The 11,207-nt window shown below is 39.9% G+C and overlaps 1 protein-coding gene across 3 annotated transcripts in view; it reads right to left on the reverse strand.

The window, feature by feature from the left end:
* Positions 1-10,429, reverse strand: part of LOC131103034 (vesicle-fusing ATPase) — a 33,905-nt gene extending 23,476 nt beyond the window's left edge. For 2 of the 3 annotated variants that reach the window (XM_058048884.1, XM_058048882.1), the window contains exon 1: positions 10,323-10,393. In XM_058048884.1, coding sequence (XP_057904867.1) covers positions 10,323-10,334 — 12 coding nt within the window. In that variant the 5' untranslated portion in view covers positions 10,335-10,393. Of the gene's footprint in view, positions 1-10,322 lie in introns of all 3 variants that reach the window. The other variant, XM_058048885.1, reaches the window with a different exon arrangement.
* Between the last annotated feature and the right edge of the window lie 778 nt (positions 10,430-11,207).

Raw genomic sequence — 11,207 nt, forward strand, 5'->3', positions numbered from 1 at the left:
GGTTATTGTGTTGTGCTGTTAAAACTGGATTAGTTTGCGTTTTAGCTGGCATGCTTAGACAGAGAAAACATAAAAGTTAATGAAACAAGGTCAGAGAAAAATACGGTGACCGACAGGGGAAAACACGCAGCCTCTCCAAACACAAATGATCCAAAAACACTTGCAACGAAAAAATGCTGTGACTCAAAAATGCTGCAACCACATAAATCCTGCAGGATAAAAAATAAATGCAAACAAAAAAGGCTGCAAATACCAAAAACACCAATAAAGCCAGAAAGCCGCCATCTTTAAAAGCCTGAGTGGAATACCCAGAAGGACATTTTTCCTTATTTCTTTGTTACAAATTGTAAAAATCTGTCAATGTATAATACTGTAAAATACTATGTTACAGGTTTGATGCCCCTGGTAGCCAAACCTGCTTCCGTTTTGTTCCCAGAACCGGCAACATTTCTCCTCTGCATTTGTGTGTTTTGGTATTTTCAGCATTTTTCTTCTGCATTTGACGTTTTCTCATACAATTCCTTTATTTATGGTACTACCTGGTCGCCCTCGCTCATAAACACATTAACTGGTCTGCCAGAAAATAATACACTGGAGCAGAAGGGATCAGATCAGAACCATTTACATACTCATTTTTTTTTTATCCAATGATGAGTCTGCCACTGTAGGACCCTCAGCCATCTAAAAGCACTCAATGACAAGTCTGTTTCCTGTTTTAGTGTTGTGCCACAGTAGGAAAACACTACATTAGTCGAATATTGCAAGGGCTTAACGTGATGAATTCATAAGGGAGGCGTGATGGTACTGATTCTTGTCATATAAATTGAAAGCACACACCAGGAAAAATGGAATCCAATTCACCAGGTTTCAAGCTATAACGTCCTCAGGTGTGTGCAATGTGATTCATTGTGTTATTATTTTCAAATTACAATAACAAGTTGAATCTAATTTCGCTCCGATACTAGCCATGAGAACATAATTAGAACACATTAGTCATTTTATTTAAAAGCGCTTTCCAAGACACTCAAAGATGCTGACTTCAAATATCAGTGAATAATAATCTGTTTTACATTGTAATGGTCCTCAAGTGCTAATAGGTAGGGGTGTCACAATATGAGATTATAAGAAAAGTACAATGAAAAAGCATAAAAAATATATGACAATATGCTGACATATTTTCTACTAAGTTACATTCTTTTGCACTCTGAGTGTATGCTAACAGCCCCGCCTCCACCCAACGAAACAAAGAGACTGTATGACTGACAAAAGGGCTCACTCCGTTTGTGCTGTTGTTCTATGGAGTAAATGGGCCCAGGTGCTGAAACCAATGCACAGCATGGCAATATATTGAGAACGGCAAAATGATTGAGTTCATTTTTATGTATTATGTGGTTAATAAGGCTGCGCGGCGGTCGAGTGGTTACCGCACAGGCCTCACAGCTAGGAGACCCGAGTTCAATTCCGCCCTCGGCCATCTCTGTGTGGAATTCGTGTTCATGTTCTCCCCGTGCATGCGTGGGTTTTCTCCGGGTACCCCGGTTTTCTCCCACATTCCAAAAACATGCTAGGTTAATTGGCGACTCCAAATTGTCCATAGGTATGAATGTGAGTGTGAATGGTTGTTTGTCTATATGTGCCCTGTGATTGGCTGGCGACCAAACCAGGGTGTACCCCGTCTCTCCCCCAAAGACAGCTGGGATAGGCTCCATCACACCCGCGACCCTTGTGAGGATAAGCGCTAGAAAATGAATGAATGAATTCTTATTCTTATTTTTAATAATAATTTTTAATAATACTGAAAGATCAAAGGAAACAGGGGGCCAGGTTGATATTTCACATTTTGCAAACCATTCATTCATTTTCTACCGCTTATCCTCACGAGGGTCGCAGGGGTGCTGGAGCCTATCCCAGCTGTCTTGGGGCGAGAGGCGGGGTACACCCTGGTTTGGTGGCCAGCCAATCACAGGGCACATATAGACAAACAACCATTCACACTCACATTCATACCTATGGACAATTTGGAGTCGCCAATTAACCTAGCATGTTTTGGGAATGTGGGAGGAAACCGGAGTACCCGGAGAAAACGCATGCATGGAGAACATGCAAACTCCACACAGAGATGGCCGAGGGCGGAATTGAACTTGGGTCTCCTAGCTGTGAGGCCTGTTAAAAAACAGCTGAAAAAAATGGAGTGCAATGTCCGGTTATGTAATGATTTGTCTTTGTACTACCCATTCACAAACCAGAGAACCCATAACCAGGCAAATGAATACCGTAGGGAGAAAGTGTATGAAAATGCTGCACTCTTTGAGGATTTTTCCTCAATATAATGTGAGTCCCTACTCCTCCATGTTTTGTAATCACTGCAATACACATGCAAACAAAATAAATGGAAACCTATATGAATATGCATGCACTACTGTACATCAGTGAAATAACAAAGAGTCAGGAGCATGGTCTGTGTTTCTTGGTTGAACCTTAACAACCAATACAGATGTCATTTCACTGAATTAAATCTGATGCCGTTGTCTTCTCCATTTGTGGACTACACGTATGAGTAGAGCTGTAAAGTGGTCCCACCCCGTACTTGCCCTTGTTAATCCGAACAGGCCACATCTCCAGGCATCCCACTGAATTATTCATCGAGCTTTTTCCTCTGGGGGGAATCCAGTTTGATGTTTGCACCAGCTATCAATGCTGCAGTATCAGAGGGTTTGAGATAGTAACATATACTGTATACTGTATACTGTAACAGCAAGGGTGGGAACTGTTGTGCTATTTTGAGTATGACAATACGACAAACAAGATTGTGACTGATAATGAGCATAGAAACCTTTGTTTGGTTAAGTGACATAATCAAGGCTTCAAATATGCTATTTAAATGAGAGAAGAAAGCATGTTATGAATTAGATGCTGGCTACTCACAGGGGTGATTCTCCAAAAAATTCTCGGAAAATTGAGACGGCCATAAAATTGTCTATTTTTGAAACATGACTACTTCAAAATTCACTGGTCAAAAGTGGACAATGATGTATTATATCAATAAATGAAAAAGACTTTCATATTTTACTTACTTTCACAAAAATACACATACCTGATCTAAATTCCTGTGTGGAGAAGGACAGGCGCCTTTATGTTATGAGTGATTTTAGTGACATTTTTAGGCTGCAATGAGGTTGAAATGATCCATATCATTCACTCATTCACTTGAAAGCAGCGACCCAAGTCAGAGCGACCTGGCTGATAAAATGAAATGATTACTACTGCAAATAAACATTGATTTTTTGGGTGGGCATTCAGAGCAGTCAGATGGATATATTAGGGAACTGGCTGGTGAATTAGGACAGAACTGATGAGAACACCAGCAGCTTCTGCATCACATACACAACATGGAAACACTATATACTGCTGTTTGTCGGTATCTGTCTCCCTTTTGTTTGTCCTATGTGTGTCTACTTAGTGGTTATGTGCTTTAATGAGTTTGTGAAAGCAACATGGCTGCTTAAATATAGCTTTCATTAAATCACAAACACACACACACGCACATATTGAAGCATTCATTTATTCATTTTCTACCGCTTATCCTCACGAGGGGGTGCTGGAGCGTATCCAAGCTGTCTTCGGGGCGAGAGGCGGGGTACACCCTGGACTGGTCGCCAGCCAATCACAGGGCACATATAGACAAACAACCATTCACACTCACATTCATACCTATGGACAATTTGGAGTCGCCAATTAACCTAGCATGTTTTTGGAATGTGGGAGGAAACCGGAGTACCCGGAGAAAACCCACGCATGCACGGGGAGAATATGCAAACTCCACACAGAGATGGCCGAGGGTGGGATTGAACTCGGGTCTCCTAGCTGTGTGGCCTGTGCGCTAACCACTCGACTGTCATGCAGCCCACATTGAAGCAATGGATGCAAAATGGCGTGCACTACTTGGCTGCAAACAGCAGAGGTGCTGTTGAGTCATGAGATTTCACCTGCATATCATCGAGAATTACTTCCAACGATTATTCAAATAATTTGAGAAAAAAGCTTATGTCACCAACATGCGCAAAGGATGCGTTTGAAGACACAGTACAATTGATTGAAGAGGCTAGGGAAAGCAGCAAGGCAATGAAAAAGAAAAAAACAAAATGAAAAAAAAGAGAAAATGTGGCTAAAGTTGAACACCGTGACGCGTATCCATCGTGACGCGACACTTACGTACCACAATAGCTATGACCTATGATGACCTATGAACCTATGATTCGCTGTTGTTGCTATGCGGCAACAATGAAATCCCAGCTTGAAAGTAACCATTGGTTGCTGCTGTGGCTGACGGATAAAACAATTCCGCGGTCGGATGCACACACCTTTCACAATTTACTTTGTTAATTTATTATTGTGTGACTAAATGACTAGTGGCGCCATTGGTTTAAGTTTTTATTGAGTTTGGCTGTTATTTTTTAAAATAATTGTCTCTGTTTATTGTATCTTTACAATAAACTCAATGCTAACCAGTAGTAGAACATGCACAATGTATAATGCAGGGGTGGGCAAACTACGGCCCGGGGGCCACATGCGGCCCACCAAGCGTTTGAATCCGGCCCGCCAGTTGCTTTTTCCACCATGTTCTTACTCATTGTATGTTGTCTTTTATCTTGTATTTTATATTGGTGTTTTTTTTTTATCTTCTGTACAGCGACCTTGGGTGTCCTGAAAGAAATGTATTATTATTATTATTATTATTATTATTATTATTATTATTATTTTAACATACAAACTGGCAACATGACTTGCAAGTTGGATGTCTTATTTATTTATATTAGTAAAAAAAAAAATTAAAATTAAAATAACATAGTTTGATGTGGTGTGATGTTTAAAATGCTCCTGAAAAAAGGGACATTAGAACATACAACTGATATAACACTTTTACAGACAAAAATAGACAAATAATTCAAGGAAAATTATAAGTATGTGTGTGTGTGTGTGTGTAAAATATATGTTCTGGCCCCCTGGACAATTTTGTTCAATCAATGCGGCCCACAAGTCAACATATTTGCCCACCCCTGGTATAATGGATGCTACTTAATGAGGTTAAAAGCTATTAAATCAATGAACAGAAATATTAATGAATAGTGGAATGATCTTTATTGCCATACTGAGCTGAAGTGTAAATTATTAAAAACTTGTTAACAGGTAAACATTTTGACAATAAAGAATATTGTTGTATATTTTCTGGCCTTTACAGGTCAGTTTTTCTTTCCCAGCTTGGTTTGCACCCAAAACGAGTATTATTTTTGATTAATTTTTCCAAAAAACATGTATCCCCAGCATAGTCAGGATAAGCAACATAGAAAATGAATGGATGGATGAAAACATGATTTAAAGAGCTATATTTACGATCAGGGGCTGCACTGCGGTTGAGTGGTTAGCACGCAGGCCTCACAGCTTGGAGAGCCGAGTTCAATTCCACCCTCGGCCATCTCTGTGGAGTTTGCATGTTCTCCCCGTGCATGCGTGGGTTTTCTCCGGGTACTCCGGTTTCCTCCCACATTCCAAAAACATGCTAGGTTAATTTGCGACTCCAAATTGTCCATAGGTATGAATGTGAGTGTGAATGGTTGTTTGTCTATATGTGCCCTGTGACTGTACTATGACGTAAGCAGTTATTCAATAGTTACTACTGAATGTTACGAACGTATTAGTTACTATTAATTTAGTTAGTGCTCCCTCAGTCTATCATGATTAATAATACTAATTATTATTAGTCAAAAAATATTGAAAGACATGTCATATGTAGTATTATGGTCATTAGGCATCAGTAATGCTACACGACATTACATTGCAAACATTATATTACCTTATAACACTGCATGTAGTCAGCCAATGACATGTCTGACATAGTGAAAACAAGTTCTCCCATTCCGTGTGGAAGTGGTACGTTTTCGGCTCCTTACTTTCTTAAGTTTGGAATAAAACAATTGGAGGCTGGGCTGCACGGCAAACGAGTGGTTAGCATGCAGGCCTCTCAGCTTGGAGACCCGATTTAAATTCCACCCTCAGCCATCTCTGTGTGGAGTTTGCATGTTCTCCCCGTGCATGCGTGGGTTTTTTCCGGGTACTCCGGTTTCCTCCCACATTCCAAAAACATGCTAGGTTAATTGGCGACTCCAAATTGTCCATAGGTATGAATGTGAGTGTGAATGGTTGTATGTCTATATGTGCCCTGTGATTGGCTGGCGACCAGTCCAGGGTGTACCCCGCCTCTCGCCCAAAGACAGCTGGGATAGGCTCCAGCATGCCTGCGACCCTCGTGAGGATAAGCGGTAGAAAATGGATGAATGAATGAATGATAATTGAATAATTGATAATTCATTTTCAACATGGGGATGAAAATGCTATTTCACTGACACCAACATAATTAAAAGATCTTAAAATACATGTTTTCAAAACACCCTAAAAAGAGAGGGCTGTCTTATTCTATCAAATGGGTTTTATGAATACATTGAACAAGCTAAACAAACAGACGGAGAAGGTCAAAGCTGTAGACAGAACAATACAAGATTCTATTAGTTGTTTGGAGTTGGTGATGTGTTTAAATGCAGCCTAGAGCTTCTCCCAAACAGCCTCAAACATCAGCAGATCCTCTCTTGGCCATGAAAGAGAGTGGGTGGACAAAGAGACACCGAAGAGGAGAAAGATAACGCTGTTGAGCAGTAGAAATTTATGAGGAAAGCAACCCACTGACTGTTCAGGGGAAAAGACAACAAGACGTTTATAGCCCATAGATTTGCTGCATCATTGTGGACTATGGCTGCACCAATCTGCAAAACATGTGATTCACAATTTTCTTGCTTCGATTTGAGGTCACACATGCACACACACGTGCATACACGCAAATACACGGTTATGAATTTGCAAACATTACATTTATAGTTCATGACGAACGATTTCCAGATCATCTGGATAATTTCAGTCGGGTAAACAAACGGTGTACGAGACAGAGGATGTTTACAGTGATTAAGGTTCGTCATGTAAAATGGAAGTAATGTTGCCTAGTGCCGGTCTGTCAACATGTTTGTAGGACTGACAAGACTCAGTATGCCCAGCAACTGTCATGCTGGGCAAATAAGAGAGAAGGATGAAAGTGTGCGTGTGTGTGTCAGCAGTGGCCTGAAGCTCTTTAGACTCATACTAGATGACCATCACATCTCTCTTCACAAGAACTGTGTACTGTGCGGAAAACCTGAATTGGATTTTAAGCAGTCCAGTGAATGTTTCCAAACAGATGAGAGGCACCATCAAATAAATATTAGCATGTCTGCTCTGCTGGGTCATTTTCTTACTGATTTCTTGTGAAATGTTGCATTTTAGTTATATTATGCCATCATACATGTGCCAAGAAACTGCATATTCACGGCAATTTATTTGTGGTGCTGTATTGGAGAAGGGGAGAGGGCTTGAATGCATCATCATCTAATTGACATAATTGGCCATGAGCAATATGTGTTTTCATTTTAGAGTATCCGAAAAAGATCCAATTGGTTGCAAGATTTGACATAGATTTGACATAGTAAAGTTGGCAACACTGTTCCCTCCTGCTACAGCTTCTTATTCTCTGGCACGACAAGCTCCATTCACGGTGTTTAAGCTCCAAATGTATTCACGGTGGTCCAAATTTGTGAATTAATAAGGTTGCACCACAGGTTTTTATGACTTTGTCAAACGACAATTTAATAAAAGTGACAAGTAGAACAGTATGGCCTTTAAAAATTGCTATTGGTAAAGCTCCTGTGGGTGCTGAGTCACAAGTAAGAGGTCAGATTGTTCAGACGCATCAATCTGCTTCTGTTTTAATCATGCTGCCTTCTGCAGGGAGAAATAAGAGTCCTCTCAGCTTCACATTAAAAATTTAAGCATTTGATTTCACCAGGTCTTGTACACAAAAAGATGCAGAGGGATGTTCATACATTTATGTAGGTGTGATGATTGCAATATTCCATCACATCACGTGGCAATTTCATAGGCTAATGTGCAATGCCTTGCAATGGGCCTCACAAGCCTCATATCAATAGAGTGTGGCCATACAAAAAAACGTGACATAAAGACATAAGTGATTGTCAACATAACCAAAATCTCACCAGTAGATCCACATTTACTTGTGACCAGAGCAGAAGAAGAATGGGATTTTAGTTTATACTCTTATCAAACAGAGCTTCTGCTGTAATTCCGTTGTATGTCTTGGCTACAGTGATGATAAAGTGTTATGAGGATTGTTTTTTAGCTTACTTTGCACTGAACAGGAAGCCACTGTGTGCATGTTTTAATACTGTATAATTATAACTGCTGCCAACAATTACAGTATGACGTTAACAAATAATACAATGGACCTATGTTTCATAGAAATTACCCCTTTGGATCTAAAACGTTATGTCAACAAAAGCCATGTCAATGTCTAGTGCCCTTAACCAGGCACTCGTGGACCAGACTTGATGATTTCATCGACAAGGACAGGCTGTCGACACAAACTCCCTTATTTATTTAGTAATTTAGTATAGTATACAACAAAATGACACCCTGTTCTCCTTTAAAGGGGACCTATTATACTTTTTCCACTTTTCTGACCTATAAATGTAGTTATAATGTTGTATTCTCATGTTAAATGATGCCAAAGTTTCCGATAATGAGGTTTGCATATTTGAAAGTGAGCCCTGAAAGAAGTTTGGGATGGCTCAAAATGCTCGGTTTCAAAAGGCGTGGTAAAACTGCCCCTTTGTGATGTCACAGAGGGGCAGACTTCCTTATATGGTTCATTGTTCAGGAAGCATTTTGGTGGTGTGACCAATCACAGTGGACAGGGCATGCCCGTAGGCGGGCCGCGGGTGGAATAAATTAAAATAGACCATTTTGGCAGAAACCACAAATCAAAGGAATTATAGTTGGAATAAGTGCAGATTCTGGAAGATCTAAAAAGCTTTCTGTGCATTATTGTGTGGAGCTGCTCTATAGGAGACCACAACTCAATACAAAGGGTTGAAAAATGAGTATAATAGGTCCCGCTTAATATGTACAATTGTTTGCGCAAAATAAAGTCAACTTTGCAAAATGAAGTGAAAGTGAAAGTGAAAATTGAAAGTAAAAGAAAGCAAAAACTGATATTGGCTTTTCGCCATTCTGTTTCTAACTTTTCTAAGTTTTCAAACAGTCTAACGATGTATTTGACACAACACAGCAAAAAATACAGATATTGTATATACGTATGTGAAATTAAACAACAACTGAAAAATACTAAGATAGAATCAAACCAAGAACGATCGATAACGTTGATATTTGGATCGATCCACCCACCTCTACTATACTCATTTCAATCAAGAAAGTCTGCCATCAACTGTCCTTCCAGGAGCTGCCAAGAACTGTTTCCTGCAAGACTGCAATCTATCTGTGGTTGGTGGGGGCTGGGCTAGATGACATCATTGTCTAATTGGCATAATTAACAAAGCCAAGCCAGCTGTGTTCTATTGGTGGCTTACAAATAAATGTATGGGAACCACTGACGAAGAAAGACCACTAGGAGTTTCTTTGGAGGAGGCCAAGACAACAAGGACTAATAATTATGACGAGAAGAAAACATAAACATAAACATGATGTCAACTGTAAGCAAAAATGCAGAATTCTGCAACCCTACCATGGACTATAGTAAATAATCCAGGATTTCAGGCTTTTCTAATTGAAAAAAAAGTTGCCCCGACGTATAATAACACCACCTTTAAGTCCATTAAAGCAAGGTATCATGTTACCTATCAGCTAAAAAGGGAGCAGTCTATGCATAAAAAGACTGCAGCGTAGTGAAAGGAGGCTACGATGCGTTTTCTACCCACTAAGTGTCACCCAATGTAATTTTTGTGCTTTAACACAAAATGAACCAGCTCACTATTATGTGAGATGCTAGTGGAAGCTTATTATCAGTGAGCCTCTTTTTTTTACGCAGAAGCGTCGGCTCAAGGGCAAGCAGCTTCCAGGATTAAGCAGCCATACTCTCAAATAGGAGCAGCTTGATGGCGCTCTCTGCTCGTTTGTCAGAACATGTCACATTATTGGCACAATGTTGCAGCATCGAGTCAAACACAAAAATAATATAAATACAAATATATACAGAGACCCAATGACATTCAGTGACTGAAGACGTCCTGCGTCCGATACATGGGAAGCGAACGCTAGTCCGACATTTTGCTGTCTATTTTACCGTGGATACAAATCAGGAAACGTGCTATATACGCTATATAACAACGTGGTAGTAATAGTCACAGTTCAACTATATATGATGCTCTTACCCGAGTAGCCATCTTCGCGGTTGTAGTGGATTAGTGATGCAGTAGCGGTTGAAGACGGTTCATATGACAGGGGAACAAGTGAGCCAGGAGGCGGGACAGCCGATGGCTTTTATATGGTCCAGCGCACCTCTCTCTGATTGGCTGATTTAACCGGAAGTATACATACCAGGGCGCGCCCCAGTAGCTTACACGCGCTTGCCTGTGTGACGTATCATTACGCTCACGTGTAAGCACCCAAAACGTATAGAAGAAAAATGATAAATATAGACAAACCAGGATACATGTTGACAGAAATTGAAATATGTAACGCTACTACAACGCTACCAGATCTAAATTGTGCCTGAATTAGTTAGACTATGTTAAAAAGGGTATTTAGCAGCGTAATAATGCTAGCAAGTTAATATGAATGCATTTTAATGTGTACAGGTATGCGATATATGTGCCTGTTCCACCGGAGATTCCAAGTCCTGCCATTAAGTTTTGGCATTGAAAAACATTTTGGCAAAAACAAAAAATTTGAAAAAAGAATGAAAACCAGGAAGTCAACATTACACAATGAGGACAATGTGCTGTAATTGGAAAAAAAAATGTGTTTCAGTGCAGACTGTCTTTTACTCCAAAGGCAAAATAAAACACTTTAATGGCAGTGTTCAGGTTTCATAAAAATGCATATTTTTTTTTTTTATTATTCAGCAGGTTGTGACGATGTGTGGCCCTCCATTGACAAATGTCCCTGCATCAGCACCATGGACAGCAACACAATATCATCATTTATACAGAGTAGACTACCTGAAATAGTTGAAATAGCTTGAAATGAAGGTCAGTGGTGAAGTACCAGAGGTTAAAAAAAGGTTATCCAAAAATGAAAAATATTATGTGTTTCAG

The sequence above is a fragment of the Doryrhamphus excisus genome, chromosome 15 (genome assembly GCF_030265055.1).
Source record: "Doryrhamphus excisus isolate RoL2022-K1 chromosome 15, RoL_Dexc_1.0, whole genome shotgun sequence".
Lineage (NCBI taxonomy): Eukaryota > Metazoa > Chordata > Actinopteri > Syngnathiformes > Syngnathidae > Doryrhamphus > Doryrhamphus excisus.